The sequence below is a fragment of the Aspergillus campestris genome, assembly GCF_002847485.1.
Source record: "Aspergillus campestris IBT 28561 chromosome Unknown P168scaffold_3, whole genome shotgun sequence".
NCBI lineage: Eukaryota > Fungi > Ascomycota > Eurotiomycetes > Eurotiales > Aspergillaceae > Aspergillus > Aspergillus campestris.
This window is the reverse complement of record NW_020194338.1, coordinates 1,059,936-1,079,294: the sequence shown is the minus strand read 5'-3', so window position 1 is coordinate 1,079,294 and position 19,359 is coordinate 1,059,936. Positions and strand designations below refer to the sequence as shown.

At 50.9% G+C, this 19,359-nt stretch overlaps 5 protein-coding genes across 5 annotated transcripts; 2 read left to right on the top strand and 3 right to left on the bottom strand.

The window, feature by feature from the left end:
• Positions 1 to 260: 260 nt before the first annotated feature.
• On the bottom strand, positions 261 to 7,808 carry prp8 (U4/U6-U5 snRNP complex subunit PRP8; the record flags this gene model as incomplete). Its single annotated transcript, XM_024840993.1, has 1 exon — positions 261 to 7,808. The coding sequence occupies one exon, from the start codon at positions 7,806 to 7,808 to the stop codon at positions 261 to 263; it is 7,548 nt and encodes a 2,515-aa protein (XP_024695110.1).
• Positions 7,809 to 8,278: 470 nt separating this feature from the next.
• Positions 8,279 to 9,435, top strand: P168DRAFT_302840 (60S ribosomal protein eL34). The gene is made up of 4 exons (XM_024838700.1): positions 8,279 to 8,366; positions 8,442 to 8,455; positions 8,611 to 8,734; positions 8,922 to 9,435. The coding sequence occupies exons 1-4, from the start codon at positions 8,343 to 8,345 to the stop codon at positions 9,108 to 9,110; spliced, it is 351 nt and encodes a 116-aa protein (XP_024695109.1). The 5' UTR covers positions 8,279 to 8,342; the 3' UTR covers positions 9,111 to 9,435.
• Positions 9,436 to 10,888: 1,453 nt separating this feature from the next.
• P168DRAFT_113312 (uncharacterized protein) lies at positions 10,889 to 11,224 on the bottom strand. The gene has a single exon (XM_024832570.1). It carries the CDS (start codon positions 11,157 to 11,159, stop codon positions 10,986 to 10,988), a length of 174 nt encoding a protein of 57 aa, XP_024695108.1. The 5' UTR covers positions 11,160 to 11,224; the 3' UTR covers positions 10,889 to 10,985.
• A 1,231-nt stretch (positions 11,225 to 12,455) lies between these two features.
• P168DRAFT_113300 (uncharacterized protein) lies at positions 12,456 to 12,946 on the top strand. Its single transcript, XM_024832569.1, has one exon. The coding sequence runs from the start codon at positions 12,566 to 12,568 to the stop codon at positions 12,815 to 12,817; it is 252 nt and encodes an 83-aa protein (XP_024695107.1). The 5' UTR covers positions 12,456 to 12,565; the 3' UTR covers positions 12,818 to 12,946.
• Positions 12,947 to 15,567: 2,621 nt separating this feature from the next.
• On the bottom strand, positions 15,568 to 17,789 carry P168DRAFT_325373 (uncharacterized protein). Its single transcript, XM_024840992.1, has 2 exons — positions 16,747 to 17,789; positions 15,568 to 16,638 (listed from the first exon to the last, which is right to left on the bottom strand). The coding sequence occupies exons 1-2, from the start codon at positions 17,578 to 17,580 to the stop codon at positions 15,985 to 15,987; spliced, it is 1,488 nt and encodes a 495-aa protein (XP_024695106.1). The 5' UTR covers positions 17,581 to 17,789; the 3' UTR covers positions 15,568 to 15,984.
• Positions 17,790 to 19,359: the final 1,570 nt, after the last annotated feature.

Below are 19,359 nucleotides of genomic sequence, written 5' to 3'. Positions count from 1 at the left end.
TACAGTCAATATTTCCTTCTCCCTATTTCCCATCCCAGAGACATGAAACTTTGCTAATGACAATGATAACACTACATTTTTCTCCGGCACATCAATTAAAAAGAAATGATCAAAATGATAATAAAAAAAACAAATCGCCATAATGGAACAAGTGGGAATGATGATGATAACACACGAACCAAAGAAAAAGAAGAATGAAAATGGAAATAGCAATATATAACTCATCCAACACAATGCACTGCCAACGCCTCATGCCACGCTTACGCGAAGTTATCGGTGCGATCAACCCAGATGTCTTCCAACTCGGCAAAGTTCTGGAAGTGGAGTGGGCGATGCTGGTCGTCGTAGAACCGCAAGGGGGTATCGATCTTGACGTAGACTGGCCGCTTCTCGACGCTGCCAAAGGAGCTTCCCATGAAGCTGTAGTTCCATACGTTGTCCTCGGGAACCAAGAAGTATCCGCGGATCTTGTCACTGAGCAACAACTGGCACTTCTCGCCCATGCTGGTCGAGAATCCCTGCGGATGGTCGGATGTCATGTCCTTGTTCTCGGCACCCCACTTGTAACCCTGAGGCGTCAGCCCCCAGGCGGCCAGAGACACCGAACCAGGGGTGAACGACACCGTCATGGTCACCGTCTTCTTGTCCCAGGACGGATGAGCGTTCATCAGACGGGCGTGCTGCGTGACATCCATAGACGTCATGTACGAAGGCTCGTTGCCGGAGATGGTGTGGATCACACCCAGAGGCTCAAGGTTGTTCAAGTATTCATGCTGGGGCAGCGTGTGCGGCAACTGAACATCCCGGGTGTTGCCGACCTGCGGGATCATAACGATGGTCCGAATCTCCTTCACCTGGTCATTGTCAGGCGGGGAGGTCCCGTACAGGTACCCGGCCACTTGGACGCGGAGATCGGCAATCGTAATAAAGCGCTTCAGGACGTTCTTGGGCATAACATAGGTGTACCCCTCGTCGCGAACCTCATCCGAAGAAACGTAGATGTTGTTCGACCTCGTGCGGAGATTAGATGTCGCGATGGCCCGAGTCCGCCACTCCGTCTTGGAAGCGAAAGACTGCTGTTCATACTGCGACGTCGTGGTGACGATGATATCCTCGCCACGAACGTTTTGAGTCTTCGTCGTCACAGCGGTGAGCTGCTTCTGCTCCTCCTGCTGCTTCTCAATCTCCGCAGCCTGTTGCCGCTGCAGCGAAGGCGCGCTGATCTCCATACCAAGAATGATATCCCGCACCTCACTACTCGTCAAGCTCTGCACGTTGACGTTGTTCTTCTTGCCGTAGTCGTTAAGAATGAGATCGCGCAATTGCACTTCGACCTTCATCCAGTCCTCATCGGACAACGTGGGCCAGACATGGTGCTCTTGAGTGATCACGGTCTTGTCGGGACGGAGAATGATCTTGGCCTTGTCAATGTTGACATGGAGAGCACGAAGAATGAGAATCAGACGAGAGAAAGCAGTGTACGGCGAGATCGACTTCAGCCACTCATCGTAAAGGTTGAAGAGGACCATTTGAGGTTCGGTCGCGCGGAGAATCATATCGGCAAGCTTCTCGACCTTCATAGCAGCCTGGAAGGGCAGCTGGAGCTCAGAAGCACGGATGGAAATATTGGGGAAATCCAGCAGATGGACTTCAAGAGGATCCAGGAGACCCTTACGGGTGACAATAAGCTGCTTCGGCTGCTCTTCGACGGGCAATGACCGGATAAGCGCCGCCACTTCTTCCGCAGTCTTCCACTTAGCCAATTGACCCAGACGCTTCTGTCCAGCCCAAACGCTAGTGTGGATGATCTTGAGGAACAGCTGTCCAGTTCTGGGGTTGAAGATGAAGATGGCTCCGTTGATTGGCTTGGTTGTCAAGTTGCCTTCGAAGGTCTTGTGGATAGTGACACGGTAGACGTTGGTATCATCGATGAACAGCTGGATCTGCGGGCTGAAGAGTTCCGAGTAGTTTTGCGAATTCAGGAATTCCTGGTTGCTCTCGGAGGCGTACAGCTGCAGACCCTTGCGGATACGCTCCCGCAGCACGTACAGAGCCGGGTTGGCCTTCATAACCTTCGCCATAGCTTGCTGAACCAAGGTCTTCAAACCCGGGAAATACTGACCGTATGCCGAGTACAGGTTGTACGCAAGATCGATGCCGATCATCAAACCGGTGGCCGAAGGGTAGATACTCATGCTGTCCGTGGTGTAGTCGAGGTACTTGGCACGAACATATCGTTCAATGTCGTGAGAATCGTAATCACCATACCGCAGTTGCACATCAAGCCAGAACTTGTTCGTCGTAGTTGGCTCGTAAGTATCCTTCGTGTCAAACAGGATGGAAGGACGGGTCACGTTCCACTTGTTCGTCGCAAAGAGCAGGATGTCCGCACACGAGCTGTTCATCTTGTAAGATTTACGCGGATGAATGGTTTCCTTCTGAACAGCCTCGATACCCAGCTGCTCAAGTTCCTGGTCAAAGACCTGACACAAGTCCATAACAACAGACTCGTGGATCTTCTGCCACAAATGCGCACGGAAAATCTGGATCAAAGAAATCTTCAAGGTAGGGATCTTGCCGTGCAAGAAGATACCCGTGAGATCTAGCTGCACCTGGAAACCAACGTAGACGTTGGCGCGGTTGATGGTGGGGGACCACCACAGAGTAAACCGACGGTTGGGGATCTGGTTCAAACCGGATCTCTGGGCATTGGTGAGCTTCTTGAACTTCATGGATTCTTCGAAACCACTGTTATGCAGGACGAGGTGATCGTGACGCAGGTAAAGCTGATCCTTGTCAACCCGGAAACCGGCCCACTCCGTGGTCTCGGTCTCGAGACTGATGTCTTTGACAAAGAAGCTGCGTTCCTGAGGACTCGAGCGCTCGGCGCCTTCGAACTCGGGGCACTTAAACGCCAAGTACTGACTCCGCTCCTCGGTAGGAAGAGCGGCGAACTCAGCGGCAGTCATCTCCACGGTGTCAAAAGGCTCCGCTTCTGACGCGGCAGGTGACTTCTTCTCCCGGTGCAGGACCAGGATATGGTTGGGTGTAACCACAAGATCCTCCTTGCCTGCGTCGATCTTCAGGCGGTAAAGACGATCTTGACCGTTCACGATGTTGAACGCGCGACGAGGACCACCGTCAGGACCAAGAAGTAGATCGCCTTCTCGGACATCCTGGACCTCGACCTCGCTACCATCGTAGCGCAACAGCCGTGTTCCCTTGGCAAGACAAGCTCGCTCCCAGAAGAGACCCTCCCACGACGGGAAGGCGGTCGCCTTGAACAGAGTATGCTCCAGGATAGTTTCGACACCACCAAGAGCCTGGATGACATCTGTACGGTAGGCGTTCAGGTTCCACAATTTACCATCGTGTCGCTGGCTTGTCCACCAGAATGGGTTGCTCTTCATCAACTGGTATTGCTTGAACTCGGAACGCAGACGGAATCCCTTGTCGAAACTGAGCGTGCTGCGGTCCTTCTGGAAAAGGGTGTTGATACGAGGCAAACCACGGTCCCAACTGTCTTCCAGGTCCTCCAGCGTCAGACGCCGGTTCTGTTGTTGGGCTTCCTGTCGCTTCTGAGAGTATTCCATCCACACTCTTTGAGAGTCAATGAATTCAGCCTCCCAGGGGATGATGTAACGGAAGATGTTGGGAATCAAAGTCTCCTCGTCGTGAGACATACCCGACCTGAAATGGGTGATTCCGGTGTCGGTTTGCTTGGACCACCGTTTATCGCTGGCGGGAATGAGAATATGGGAGCCGGAGATCATACCCAAACCTCCCAGTTCCTTCGGCGTATAGAAAACCGCGGGAGGGAAACGCGAAGGCATCTTGGAGTTAAGGCCGATCTTGACACGGGTCTGGATCTTAGTCTCACATTTCACGATCGTGTCCAGGAGGTTGACAGTCGACACTGCGGCTTCACGGTAGTAGGTGAACAGTGCGATCAGAGCCGTGTTCCACTTGTTCGCGATCTTGGTGAAAGTGGTCGATCCAGACGACATGAGGATTTGCCGGATACGGTTGTTGAACTTCTGGATGTCTTCCTCCGTGACCTGCAAGAATGCGTGGGCCGTGCGCTCCTTGCTTGTGTTATCAACCAGAGACCAAACGCTGTCCTTCACTGAGAATTCTTCGTTCATGTTGCGATTCTTGGGGAGAATGCGAACTTCAAACCCGGACATGGAGAACAGCAGATTGGGATTGTCTTTGCTGTAAACACTAGAGAAAGTATCATCCCATTCAATCGTGGTGATGGACCGCGGCATGCGGTTCTTCAGATCCCAGAACACAGCACGGCCCAAGTTGACGTCGTGACGCATCAGGCGCATTCTACAGTCGCGCGGCCAGCACTTCTTGTTCCTGTATCCAATCACGTTCTCGAAGTTCGGGTCGGGGTTTTCGGTCAAGAAACGCTGAATCAGATCCCTTGACTCGTCTGCCTTGAATCTGAAGAACACCCAGATCTTATCGACATAGCGAGTGTACAGGCGAATGGGATGTCTGGTCTCGGTGGCTCGATCCCGGAACTGGAGGAAGTCGTTGGGGCTCTGCGGCGGGCCCGCCATTTCACTGGCTCTCTGCAGTCCAAGGAGCAACAGATCAATCATCAATCCGTAAAATTGGAAAACAAATCCGGAGAATTGAAGTCCACGGATCAATCCATAGCTGTTGGTATGGTTCATGTCCTTGTAACTAAGTTGCACGTTGTTCTTAGAGGTGATATAATCTGCCAAGTTATGATCCATGATCAAACGGAGCAAACGGTTCAGCAAGGTGAGATCCATCTTCTCGTACACCTTAGACAACTCAGTCTCGATCATCACGTTCGTCTCTCCATCCGCAGTCTCCCAAACATTGTCCAGGTTATTGATACCTTGGGCCCATTTGTACGTCAAAAGTGGTGGGACTTCGGAATCGGAAGGCTTGATCCAAGCGGGGAAAAGATGACGCTGCTCTGCCTGGTACCAAAGATACTGATCCAGGTAAGCATCGGTAATCTTCTCGATGGGCTCAACATCATACACCGGGTTGATGTGGCTATAGTTGTCGTTCATGTCAATTCCAACTTCCTTGAAGGCTCTCTGAGTCAAGAGGAATCTCTTGATTCTAGCCAGGGTCGTTCCGGGAGAGTCGTATGCCTGTTCAATAAGGGCAAGCTCCTCTCGCTGGCTTTGATTCAATCGTCCTTTAACGGAGTAGGCCTCGCGGAGTCGCTCCAAAGCGAGAATCAAAATCTTGGTGTCATGCTTATAGGAGACACTGGGGAACGGAATCGGCGAAAACTTCCGGGACTCGAGCCAATGCACCATAGTCGTGTAGATAGCCACGGCCTCTTCAGACGATACGTAGGGACCGTCCTTCAAGTAGTTGTGCTGTCGCTCCTGCTCAGCCTTCAGCCAGAGACGGGTAAGACGACCAAGGTTCTTCTTCGCAACCGTCTTATCCACCGTCGCACCTCGGCGGATTCTTTCACGATTGTAATGGGCGACAGAGATCCACCAATCAGCCTTGCTCTTCACATAACGAAGGATGATGTTCTCAATGGGAGCAGGAAGACCGGGAACCTTCCAGGGGATGTTACTCTTCCAGCATCTCCATGCCTCCGACAGATGCTGAAGAACCGTGTTGACCTTGTTCTGCTTGATACCCTCGGGCATCATGTCCATGAGATCAGCCATGACAGACGCACGCAATTCGAGATCGAAATGAGATTCCACACGCTGCTTGGTGACGGTCTTTGCAACGCCCTTGCTGTGACGGCCCTCAAACTGGCGAGAAAGCAAGTTCCCAAGCCATCTCTCAAGCAGGGGGATGATGCCACGCATGAAGAACAGCCACACACGCCAGGCCGGCGCCCAGAAACCGCAACCTGGGCCCTTTCCGACCGGGCCAGAGTTGAACCGGTAGTAGATCAGATGCTTCAGATCTTTACAAGACCGGATCTGATGCATCAGCTTGTACTTGTAACGGTACATACCGGTCAGCTGGCCAACGTGGTTGAAAGCATAGAGGATACCATCGGCGAGCTGGAAAGCGTCAATGTTGCCTAGGCGATATTGCACCTGGGCGTCGACAATCAGCTTGGTTAGGCGCAGGATTTCTCTCATTAAGTGGAAAGCATTTCCGAAACGCGACTTCTTTCGCTCCTTGGTGGTCAACGTCTTCACCGGCTTCAAGTTGAAGTTGTAGTCGAGATGCAGGTAAGTTAGGTTCTTGCGGTGGATCAACAGGTTCAGCATGTTGAAACCTTGGCGGCAGACCTGCAAACCGGCCTCGACCCAGTCGATAGTGGTCTGCTGAAAGAACTTGGTGGATTTGAGCGTCTTAAGCAGGTTCTGCTTGCTCTGGGCCTTGGGCTTCTTCTTGTGCAGCTCGTTGAGCACAAAGGTCTTGAGAAGCTTCTGGTACGACACGCGAACTTTCACGGGTTGTCCCTGGGGACAGTGCTCCAGGTACCACTGCTTGACCAGCGGCACGTCCTGTGCGCGCACCATCTTGCCCGATCTCTTGTTGAACGGGTGAGGAGCCCACCAAAGCGCGATAGCCGAAGTAGTCTCCGGGGTGTAAAGCTCCTCGTCCGACATGAATGGTTCTACCTCCGCCGGAAGCTCGAACTCATCGTCCTCGTTATTTCCGGGGCCGAAAATCTCATCCTCATGGCTGACTGTGATGTTCTTCGGAGCGACGGAACGGGAGGAAATGGGATTGATGACAGGGTCGAAGTAGAAGGCAGGGAGGTTGTAGTCGTCGTTCCGAGCGTAAACCACTTGAGGGTGCGAGTACCAGGGAATCTTAACACTTCGGGGGAGGGTATTATACAGGAAGGGGTATGCGACACGGTACTCGGTTCGGATAGGGGCTCGGAAAATGATGCGATCGATGGCGTTGAACTCGCTAAAGTCCTCGTCGTTCGGGTCAATGTCCTTGTACAAGGGCTCGAAACGCGGGCCTCCGGGAATGGCGACATTGAGGGCCTTGGCGGTGAAGAAACTGCTCAGATCGAACATGTGGAAATAGTTCTGGTCGACCACATCACTGAGTAGCTGGTGACTTAACCGGTGCAAAGTCGCCATCTGCGGAAGAGATAAGTTCCAGCTCTTATAGCTGGGCCCGTTGACATGGGGGGTATCCAAGAGGGGTCGGTGGTCGTAGAGCCATTCATACACGGGTTCATCTTCCGACTCGTCCAATTCCATCTGGATTGGCTCCAGCGGCTCGACGTCTTCAATATTCTCGGACCACGATAGCGGAGGCTCCTCGTCATCGAAGGGCGGGAACCGCATCCGCTTGAAGTGTCGTCGATCGCTCTTCTCTCTTCGCATGCACACCCACATGGTGGCCCACTGGGCATGGAAGACGGGCTCGATGACCCGGGGAGTCTCGTTGACCAGGGTCAAGCAGCCGTTCACGTGGTACAATACCTTCACATCCCGGGCCGATTCCCAGGGCATGGGCATGTTCTCCAACAGCTTCAGGACGGCATGAGGCATGAACTTCAGCGCGCCCAGATAGCTGCGCTTCTCGTTGCTGAACTTCTTCTGCGACACGTCGCCGATGTCGCGGACGATCTTGCGCAGATGCTCCGGCGGCATATCCGCCTTCTGAGTTTCCACATAGCCACCCTTTCTCTTCTCACCGAATCGGTTCCGTTGAGATCGAAGCCATTCGGTCTTCTTCTGAGCGAACTTTGCGACGGTTGGGTCCGCGGGAGGTTGATACCCCGGCGGCGGCGGCGCCATGGGCATCGAGGGAGGTGCCGCTGCACCCCAGCCCGGAGGCGGAGGAGGAGGCAACGACGCCATGGTTATAATGAGAGGATTGGAGATGTCTCTCTCGATCACACGGGGGTGGGTCGACGGCTCAATCTACCAAGTCGCGTTCGAGATTCACGTCACGAAAAAGCTCATCAAGCGCGGTTAGGTCATCAAAACGACAGGGTAAAACAAGGAAAAGAAACAAAAGAGTAGATGGGTGAAAGGTTCAATATAGTATCACCCAAGAAGTCAGACGTAAAGGATCCACTTCTGGCCGATCCCCTTCTCACGACAAGAATGATGGACGATACGATACTTCTGGCACGCTCTCTCTCTCTCCCTAGGATTGATGTCTTTGCAAAAGGAAAAGAGGTGGCGGCTCTGTCCCGGACCGGACCTATCCCGATTGGGGATAGCGCGGACTCGCCAAATTACCAAATCGGCACTAGCGGCACACGGAGCGAAACCCACACAAATCCCAGAGACTCTGCCAGAATTCTCCCCTACGTGCTTTTTGACGACAACCGACGACGCCCGCCGCCCATTTCTTGATCACCGACGCAGAGGTTCAAGACCGTCAAAATGCCGAACAACAGAGTCCAATACGTGAGTTAATCCAGGACCGGCGACTTTATCTTCGAAACAGAAATACTGACGGGATCTTTTTTTCGCACTTTACAGCGCAGACGGAACCCGTACGTGACTTTTTTCCCACAACCTCCCCTGGCATGAAATGCGAAAGTCCCCTGTCACTCCGACTGTCGAAAGCCTCGTCCGAATTGCGACAGGAAAGGAATTTTGGTTTCGAACGGACTTGTACATGAACAGGATGTTGATTTTTCGACTACAGGTACAACACGCGGTCCAACAAGGTCCGTGTCGTTAAGACCCCCGGCGGCGAGCTCCGGTACCTCCACATCAAGAAGCAAGGCACCGCCCCCAAGTGCGGTGACTGCGGCATCAAGCTCCCCGGTGTGAGTACTCCCGAGTGAATTTTCGGTTTTTTTTTTCCCGTGGTTGTGTGGTTTGGCCAGCAGGTGGCGGGGGAGGCGGGGTGGAAGGAATTTAAAGAATTCAGACCACGCCAGTGTTGGACCAACTCTGGAGGAACAAGGCGATGGTACAGGAAGGCTGACGGGATTTTTTTTCTCCCTATACTAGATCCCCGCGCTCCGCCCCCGCGAGTACTCCCAGATCTCCCGGCCCAAGAAGAACGTCAGCCGTGCCTACGGTGGTTCCCGCTGCGCCGGTTGCGTCAAGGACCGCATCGTCCGCGCCTTCCTGATCGAGGAGCAGAAGATCGTCAAGAAGGTCCTCAAGGAGTCTCAGGAGAAGCCCTCCAAGCGCTAAATGGACTCGTTCATGTTCGGTGTTCGTGGTTAGTGGGAGCGAATGATATGGAAATACGAAAAAAATCGGCAGGGTACGGTTCCTCTTAGACCAGTGAACCACGGCCGCACGACCCAGTCGTGGCTCGAAATGAATATCCATTCATGAATTCTGGCGTTTCAGATCGAAAAGAAATTCGATTATGAGTTTTTTCTGTACTGCCGCTCTGCCGTTATGTAGTGAATCCTTCCCGTACAGGCAACCCGGACGTAACAGGGTGGTTGAAGATCGGGCTGGTTGAGTTGGGCCAGCGTCTGCTTCCCAACCTACCGAAGTATGTACAGATGGGGAAAGGATGAGACAACCAAAACCTATCTCAACTGCTATATCCAGCCCAGTAGCCACACCTCTATAAACCACCCACAACTTGGACCCAAAAACCCCTCCAGATATACACATCAACCAACCCCCACACACGGTTAACTTAAGCCACAAACTCAAACCATCCCCAGACATCTACCTCAAGTATATAGCTAGATCTGTAAATCGAGAGCAAGTACTTGAACATCACCAAAGTTGACAATCCGCCTGAAGAATGAAAGGCCAGCACAAAACGCATGGCCAGTCGTCACCACGCCAGGCAACGAATCCACTGCAGATTATTCTTCGTTTCATTTCTTGGCGTGAAACCACTGCAAAGGACTGACTACTGTGCGAAGGGCTTGCCTTTTGTATAATGGCTTTATTGGTTAGTTATATATCTAGTAGTAGCAGCAGTTACTTCTTTTTTTCTGTCCCCTTCCCTCCCTATGTACAATCGTGGTCGTGGCCTTGGGTATATCCTACGGTGCTTCTGGTGTGTGTGTGTTGGGTCAAGTGGTTGCTTGAGTCAACTCAACATGTGAACGAAAATCAAGAGAAAAAAAATTGAACTGTAAAAAATAATAACAAAATAAGATAAAACAAACTCAACAAGCCAAGACGGAAAGAAAGCAATGCACAGAGCCCCCTACTACTCCTGGTAATTCAATCAGTTGGTGCAGTCCGTACCCAAATTATATATATATATATATATACAATCGGGAAGTTAACCACCCAAGCTACCCATCTGCCTAGTCAGATACACTCAAATTCTACCAGTGATTACCCATTTACCATTTTCTTACTGGAGATGTCTACAGCAGTATCCCAAACCACGCATATACGTACTGGTGGTGGAGGGGGAGGGGGGAGGGGAGGAATGCGAGGGTAGGTCGGGTTGGAACGGGGAGGTGGAGAGAAGATGAAGGATGGACTCATAGAGCAAGGGCTTGTATCAGATCACGTAGATTGGTCGACGTACTGATGGTAATACTTAGTAGGTAGGAGTCAAAGGTGCGGTCTGGTTGTATCTTCTATTTTATTCTTTTTTTTTTTTTAAAAACATAACCTTGATTTATTTTCGGGAAATTTGCGCTCTACACATACGACGCTCGTTCCATATAGTTCTGATGGCTCTATAGCTCCCTAAGGTAGGGCAATAGCCTAAATACCTCAGTATAGAAAAACGTACTTCTACCTAGACCGGAAAATCACAGTTAAGTCATCAGGAAGATAAACTTATAGCCTCACCTCACCATGCATACATACACACATCAAAAAAGCACTCCTCTTCCCTCCTCCCCCCAAACCCACGAACACATCACATTATATGCAAGAACCCACCACACCACCAGACCCAGGGGATGACATACATACAGGCCCAAAACCCACCGCCCACCGACACCCCATCCATCCATCCACCAACCAACCATCCAGGCGTTCGAAACATATGTAGGCCCGACATGACCTGGAAAGCAATGCAGCGGCGTGTGCGACCTGCATCTTGCCCTTAGCGAACGCCTACATGGCCTATAGTTACATATGTACGTAGATGATGGGACAGTTGTTACTCGTTACTGGAGGGGGGGTGTCTTTTTTTTTTAATTCCCTCCCATCCCCGACTAGAGCTAGACCGCTTGTAACACCTGGGCCCGGTAATGGGGGGAGGGGATCGTTTACCCGCGGGATGTGAGGAGACTTATTCGGCATTGGGAGGGTGGGACAGCAGATGGGCACCGTTGACTGGGAGGGAGGATGGACAGGGGGAAGGATTGGTGAGGGAGGGAGATAGGAAGGGAGGGAGAGAGGGAGGAAAGAGGCGCTGTCTGTGCTCTGCATATGTAGGCATCGTGTCGTGTTCGAGGTACAGCTAGCCTTTGGGCCGGCCGGCCATTTTTCGCAGCCGGAGGGTGGAATATGATTATAATAACATGGCTATTAATCTTAAGATGAAATTATGATGTTATTTTTGCGTACCTACATGGATAGTACGTACATGTCTTTTTGGCTGGTATCCGAGCCTGGGTGATCAGATAGGAAAGACCGTGGGGCAAGGGTACATACGTCTGTTGAACTCGACAGGTACCACTGCTCTGTTCTGTGGGTGAGGGAAAGGGGAAAGACCCAGTGGTTAGTCAGTTACCAGCTGTCAGCAGGTTGAATAGCGGCGATCCAGGCGATCCAGGCTGATCCATGTTCCGACGCCTGTGCTCTGTGCAGGTGCATGGCGTGCAGCGGAGAGTCTGACAGATGGGGTTCGCTGCTGGCTTATAGACAAGTCGGTGGATAGTGGATAGTGGATACCAAGGGCTGAATCAAAAGGGGGAGCTGGTTGCCGTGGTTGTGGATATGGTCGTGGTTGGCGATTGGGTTGGGTTGGTCTGGTCAGGATTGAAGGCAGCCTTCTTTCCCGTCTGGCTTCTCGTCATGGATATTTGACTACTATATACTGAGTAGATTGGCTGATATCTGACACTCTGTAGCATTGGTTTTGGTCAAAAAGCATGAAACAAGGCGCTTACCGAGCGTCCAGATACTCTATCTTCGGCCGTCCCGATCCATGTAACCCGAGGTTTCTCCGGTGCAATTACGCGCCTTGACTAATGACAGTGGTTGCTAAGATGTGCTCGTTTTTTTCCAATTGCCGGCGATTGATCTTCTGCTTCCCTCCGGTCAAAGCGCGGTGGAGAACTCCTCAATGGTGACCGAACCCCCGGGAAGGAAAAGCCGACGTGATACCAGGGTCAGCCTCAGCCGCTGCTGTGACTATATTCAGCGAGCCATTTGGCATCTGACACACGGACGCGCCTGGGAATACCCATGAAACCCAAGACAAAAGTACAGGAACGTCTGAGGAGAGGCCGGCCGAAGTAAGGTCAGGGACTTGGGGCTGCATGGGGTAGACGCGTTCCTAGTCTGAATCATGTCGGTCTGAGAGAAGGGACTGACGGATACTATCCTAAGCACGGTGCCCAAGTAGGTAGGTCAGTCCTTGAGGGAGAGCAGTTCACGACAAGCCATCAAAAGAAGGCAACCCATGCGGTGGAAGGCAGCTCGCTAGACTGACGCTGCTCTAGCCCAGAAGAAAATGCCGATGAATAAGATGTGCAGCTGTCATGAAATCCAGGACGGGCCGAGTAGGCCAATTGGTATATGAGAAACGAGTGAAAGAGGAAAAAAAATTGACTGGTCGTAAAAAGAAAGCTCGAGACACTCGTGGCTGCAAAGATGCGATAGTCCCAAACTTCGCAGCTTTATTCATCCTGGTCATTGCCATTGATGATTTTTTTCTCCCACATCATTTCTTTCTCCCCTTTCATTTCTTTCGTCACCTCTCCAATGGCTATTGTTTGACTCCTTCTACCTAGGACACTAATTCGATCATGACGACCCCACCCTTGAACTTACTCCCAAACTCGCCCCACAACCCCCTTAATGTGTGCGCGATGTCTTCTACAAGAGAGAAGGTCTAGGAACCGGAGCCAAGACCTCCGCTTCATGCGCCTGATGTCATCCTCAACCGGTGGTCAGAAAGCCAGCATTTGGTATCGTAATCCTCGTGCAGTGCTCACGACAGCCCGAGCTAGCAGCGACGTGCATCAGCAGCGTTGTCTCAGGTGCGAGAGTTTAGCGACTCGATGCAAAAAGACTTTGAGACATTCGGCACGGCCCGTTTGGTGGTTGCGATAAATGAATAACCTCGAATCCAAATACGAAAGTCGTACTTTTGACTTTTGGGCGTTGCACTGGGCCGACGAAGAGGCAGCAGAGTCTATTTGCCTTGAACTTGACGATACCCAACAAAGGAAGGGGGTATCTGGAGACGACGTCGATCATCAAGGTCGGTAGTCCGGGGTTTGGGTAGGTTTTCTAGAATGAGGAGAAGCGAAGACTGAGTTGGCAAGATATCAATCCCAACTAGTGCTGGATGACTCCCTTATCATTTCCACTGCGTCATCGTTGCCCAGGTCCGACGCTCCTCTCACCGGCCAGTCAATAAGAATGATGGACGTCGTACATACGCGGTATAAACGAGGCCGGGAAAACCCAATGCGACCCGACGGGCATGCATGAGATCGCACGAGGGACTGGAGAACGAGCCTTCCAGTACCTTGCGTACACCGAGAATAAAAATAGTACTTTAGGACTGACCTCGTTGCTTCTCCCTCCCATTCATTCTTTGCTTTTTTCTCTCTTATGTTTCCTCTTCTTCCCCCCCTTGTCTCATGCCCCATTTGCTTTTTTGTTTAGTCACTTTTGACGGACATACGGCATGCGTCCATTCGGAAAGAGGGCACGTCGGGATAGGCTGTGTCAGGCCCGGGCCAGGTCGGACATGGAGACCAACTCGCGCTGCTCTTTCTGTTTTTGCACACCCCCTTCAACCCATTGAAACCGTCCTAGTGTCGTATTGCTGCAGCACGTTAACCCGCTGACTACAGGTAGGGGAGTTGAGCAATGACGATGAGTCGCGGACTCAGCCGGTCGATAGCCCTAGAGAGAGAAGGTGTATCCCGTCATTGCGACAGCGACAGGCTTGGCTGCATCGGGTGTCAAGATTTCATTGCTGGAGCCCACTTATGGAGATTTCAATTTCCCAATCACCTGTCACTGTCACTTGGTGTCTGATCTGTTAGTGTAATGGTTGAAAGAAAAGGAAAAAAAACTGACTAGAGATTAAAGACTAGACAATGGTGTACGAAAGAGAATGGATGGAGAAGAGGCGGGGTGCGATAACTTGGAGAGGGGGGAAGATCGTCGGATCTTGGTTGGTGGAGGAGATTGGGAGACCTTGGCCGACAAGACCAGACGAATGGCAAATCAGAGGATTTTATTATATTTTCATTATTCGATGTATCTGTGATGTCTTCAAGAGAACGTCATGCCTTGATTTCCATTCCTTCTTTTCCTTTTCTATTGAGGATCTTCAATGAATGACGGTATGACAATGAGGAGGGAATCTTCAACCTCGATCCCCCCCTCCAATTAGCCGTCCTCTCGCTCGATGAGATCAGTACAGCAGATCGAGCCTTGCGATCAGGATATCCGGTAAAAGACTCAGATGTCCCCACCGACAGGGAACGAGTACAGTTTTACCCACCAGAGCTAAGGCCGGCTAGTTCTCCCGCCGAATGGAAAGTCTCAGGTTACAGAGCGAGTGACAGGAAATCAGGGTCGATCAACCCTGACCCCCGGCAGATAGATAGATAGATAGAGGGATGCTACACGATGATGTATGGATGGATAGATGGATGGAGTGACCACCTGATCTGCTTTTCCTGTTTACAATTTTCTTTTCTTCTATGAATTATACAGGTTGGTGAGTCTGACGGCATGGGTTTATCATCCTCCCCGTGAGGCTCGTGTTGTGCTTGGCTTGCGCATCAGGGTCTAATAGCATGGGTATTATAGATAGGTCATAGTAGGTATGAAAACAAAAGAAAATGGAACAAACATCTACGAAAAACAAAAACTTGAATATCATATTAGAACAACAGAAGGATTTATACGAATATGACATAATAGAAATCGAAATAGAAATCGAAATCGAAATGAATCGAAGGCAAGATCCCATGCGAACTGCGCTCCACACATAGTAGACAGGTAGATCGGTAGAAGACCCTAGAGATGAAACAGATGGCACGGACCCCGTCACCACCTCCTCCCACCGACTACAAGAAGCAAGTCCTAAGCTAGACGATTACCTAGTACCCAGTAAAACAGACGTTGGATGATATAGTAGACAGGTAAAGAATTGACGGCTCCACAAGACCTATGGGACCATCGGCTCCGAACAAAGCAACAGCCCGTAATTGGCCGGCTAAATACCGACATGCAAAACCAAAGACGTGGACACAGGCAAAGAAGACAAGACAGACAGACGCCTTATCTGTGCGTCTCGGTTGCCTCATGATCCGCTATTGTTATTTACCTACCTACCCCTACCTAGTTCAGTACTAGGGGGTGATTCGTCAAGCTTTGTGGACCGAATCAGCTTGGTCCACGATTTGATGGTGTACACTAAGTAGTAACTACTACCTACTAACTAACCGACGGGAAGGATGGAAGTATACTAAGGAAAGACCATGTCATTGTTGGTGGAAGTGTTTGGCCATTAAGATATTGCATTGAGGGTAATATTCTATAGATGAGGTATCTAGTAACCTCTAGTACTCTGTAATATCAAAAAAAGGTTGGTAAAAAAGGGTAAGGAAAAAAGATGCCCAATATTCACCCCAACGCCGCACCTTTTCGTACTCTTACTAAGACAATTAAATAATCAGAGTAATGATTAAAACCTGAAGGTCCCAAACAGGATAGGAGGAAAAGTAGAAAAAAAAAAAAGAAGAAAAACAAGCAGAGGACCGAAATATGACCAATAGAGGTGGTGAGAGGGGGTAAAACAAAAAATGAAGAAAAAAGAAAGAAAAATGCATAGTAAGAGGAAAGGCCAAGAAGAAGGCTAATGATTTCACTACAGTACGGTCATGCAAGTCAGTCAGCACCGCCCAATCAAAGTCGATCCACCCCACAGCTATACCCCCAATGGGAGATCTGTCGAGCTTGGTTCCGAGCCTGTCAACATGCCATGATGCGCGTGGGAAGAAAATTGATGAGGGAGGCTGCTGCCACACCACCCCATGTACCCTGGATCTAACGCCAGGCAATCGGCGCCGCCCGGCCCCGCCATGTCACAGAACACAGGGGCGCATGGAGGGGTGTCAGCACACCCAACGACGCTTCCCAGGTCGAAGTGATGCTCACCCGACGAGGCTGTTGAGCGGTTCATTGGTGCTGTTGGACAGACAGCCACATGGTACGGTGCCACCATGGGCATGGCGGACGGGAGGTGGTATTGACCATGAAGATCCTTCGGGTGGTGGCCCCACGGCGAGGACGATAATGTTGATGACGATGCCAATCGCGGCCGGTATCGTTCGCGTCGTAATTCATCCTGGCTCAGTTGTCCGCGGAATTTGGCCGTGATTTTGGTCGCCTTGCCCCCCTTAGCTCCAGAACGCTGCCGCTGGGGAGCCGGTGGGTCTGACCCTAGGGCCTTCTTGTAATTCGCCTGTTTTCTGTATCGCGTCGTGGATTGAATGCCATTGGCAAATGCTTCCTCTGTCAGGCGCCAGTAATTCACAGCCTTCTTGCCGGGTGTTGGCTCCTCACGGACGGCCTCAAATCCCTGTCGACTCGCGTGTCAGTGATTGGTTGCTAGGAAGGATATCGACTCTCGGAGGGGCAGGAGAAGGAGGGTTAAAAAGAACACGAAAAAAAAAAAAAAAAGGCATACTGCGTTCATCGACAAATTATGACGAATACTATTCTGCCAACCTTTCGAAGTTCGATCTTTCCCCTTCGTGGTGTTCTTCTCGAACCAGCTGTAGATCTCCTGGAGAGTCAGTTTCCTCCCCGCCGCAGACCAGAGAGCCTGGTAGATGAGCAGGGAGTATGGAGGATCGGCGCTCCCGTCTTCTTCCGTATCGTCAGGGCTAGTCCGTGAATCGTCATGCTCCACCAGTGGCTTGAGCGGGGAGAGATCCGGCCGGCCATACTGGGATGGAGGGTATCCTGAAGAGGACAAGAGAGGTGATGGTGGCGCAGACGGGTAGGCCATCGCCGCCGTCCCAGACCGTTGTTGATGAGGCCGGAATGGTGCACCGTAAGAGTCACGGTCAACCCCCGCCAGCACCGGGGCATGAGAATCCTGCGGCCACTCGGGAGACGGTTGTCGTCTAGCGTGTGATGATGGTGCGTGTGTCGGATTGGGGTTCATGAACGAGGATGACCAGTCAGAGTGCTCGCTGTCGTGCACGTACTGGCCGGACAATACATCTGCCAGAGTGTCCTTGGGGGAGTGAGATGGACTGAGAATGTATTCCGAGGTATTTGCCTCCATGGACCATGGATGCTGCTGACAGGCCATCATTGCTTCAGGGCTACTAGAACTGGACCTTGTCCAGTTGTCGATGGTTGAGCAGGGGTCGTAAGAGCGTGAAGTTTGGGGAAGAGCGCCATCCGCCAGGGGGCAGGGTGTCTCTGTCTGTTTTGGAATAAGCCGTTGAGGGTTGATTCGGCGAGCAGGGACTGACGCCGTGGGCAAGCCATGGGGGACAAAGCGATCCATCTTGAGGAAATGATGTGGTAGGAGAGTGTTTGGGCAGGTGAGACAAGATCTATATCCAACACCGTCTGAGGAATCAACGACTGAACTTAACGGGGTGGCGGTCAGGATGGAGGAATGAGGAATGGGAACAAGGCAATTAATACTAGATTTTAATAGTTGGTATAAGAACAGGGAGAAGAAGAAGGAGAAGTAGGAGTAGATCAAAGAGCATTAAAATAGAAAGACACAGCCATGGACCAAGCAGAGAACTGGACGAGCCCAAGCAGGTAAAGTAAGAAGGTGTTTCTGTATTGAGGGGAACTAGAAGAGAAAAAAAAATGAAAAATAATAGAAAATAGTAATAAGAAAAAGAAAGAAAAGGTAAACGAGATAATCCTCTAAAAAGTAGAATAAAATAGAAGAAATCCACCCCCAATCCAGACGAACAAAAGCACCTCCGAACGTGTGACCATTCAGAAGATGTTGAGCTGCATCACTAGGGAATTCAGAATCAAATAGGAAGAAATAGAAATCAACCAGGGGTAAACTGTCCAAATCTTCAAATAATATATGCTAACCATTATCATACTCATAATAATAATAATAATCAATGAGTAGAAAAGAAAAGAGAAGAAAAAAAGAAACGAGCTGTAAAGCAACAACCTTGCCAGCTCAGAATCCTCTTTCTTCTTTAGTTCTATTTGATTTTATTTTATTTGATTTGATTTGGATTCATTTGATTTATTTATTAATTTTTTTACTAAATTGATATCCCATTTTTTGGGCCTGCAAACAGCCACCATCCTGCATTTCTAGACCCCAGCAAACAAAAGACGGTCTGGAAAAGATCGAGAAGGAAAGGGATCCCAAATCGCGAATGAACCAGATTTCCCTCCCCACTGGAAACCCTTCAGCCAACCATGTCGCCACTAGGGTGTGTACACTGGGGTGTACACTGGGGGATGTTGTGGATGGTTGCGGTGCTTTGTTCTACTTGACCACATTCGTCCTTCCTACATTTCTGATGCAGCTGAGATCCATGACACGCCTTCCTCCGCCAATGGCTTTCCCAGGGCCCGGGGAGAGGCTGGATCTGGTGTTACCGAAGGGGGGAGGGGGCGCAACTGGATGGTGATGCCCACCGGGGGGGCAGAAGTGATTGAGTGAGCTTGGTGGATGGTGCCGGCCACCTGCAGTGGACCGGCCGGACAGGCGAAGAAACACTAGCTTTTCTGGAACTGAACATTCGGGCTGAACCTGGAGATCCTTATTATTCTTTTGAATCTATCCTGCAGATACTGAAGCCTTCTACCGCTTCCCCGACCAGCCGGAATGGTTCAATGGACCATGCAAGTGCCGCTGTGGCACCAGAAAGCCGCTCGATTCGTGACGTCTCCCCCCCTTTCCGTTTTCCCGAGCCCTTGACCCTGTGAAGACAATGTGACGCTTGTGGCCGACTTGCCCTATCCCGATGTGGCACGTGACGTGGCCAGAGAGGTGATGGCGAAGAGGTTGTTCTTGGAAGTAAGAATGACAGGGCCAGGATCAAGGTGATATTTTATGGGAGTAGAATTAAGCCTCGAGGGGGCTCTGCGCACGTGTCGGCCATGATCTGCGGGGCGTAAGTGCCGAAAAATTAATAAAAAGAAACCTGGCCCCAGATCATGGCACTGAATGTCCGACAGTCTGATACATCTTAGCCTGTAATCGAATTGGGGTCCAATCTTGGTGAGGTGGTTGCTATCTCCAGCCCAATCAGAGCTGCGGAGATGTATCTCGCTGTAGGTCCATATTGGGGGT

Coding starts and splice junctions, on each gene's coding strand:
- P168DRAFT_113300 (XM_024832569.1), top strand. CDS start 12,566: ATGAAATCCAGGACGGGCCGAGTAGGCCAATTGGTATATGAGAAACGA.
- P168DRAFT_325373 (XM_024840992.1), bottom strand. CDS start 17,580: ATGGATCGCTTTGTCCCCCATGGCTTGCCCACGGCGTCAGTCCCTGCT. Junction 16,639..16,746: donor ATAATTTGTCGATGAACGCA/GTATGCCTTTTT, acceptor GCGAGTCGACAG/GGATTTGAGGCCGTCCGTGA.
- P168DRAFT_113312 (XM_024832570.1), bottom strand. CDS start 11,159: ATGCCGAATAAGTCTCCTCACATCCCGCGGGTAAACGATCCCCTCCCC.
- P168DRAFT_302840 (XM_024838700.1), top strand. CDS start 8,343: ATGCCGAACAACAGAGTCCAATAC. Junction 8,735..8,921: donor GCGGCATCAAGCTCCCCGGT/GTGAGTACTCCC, acceptor TCCCTATACTAG/ATCCCCGCGCTCCGCCCCCG.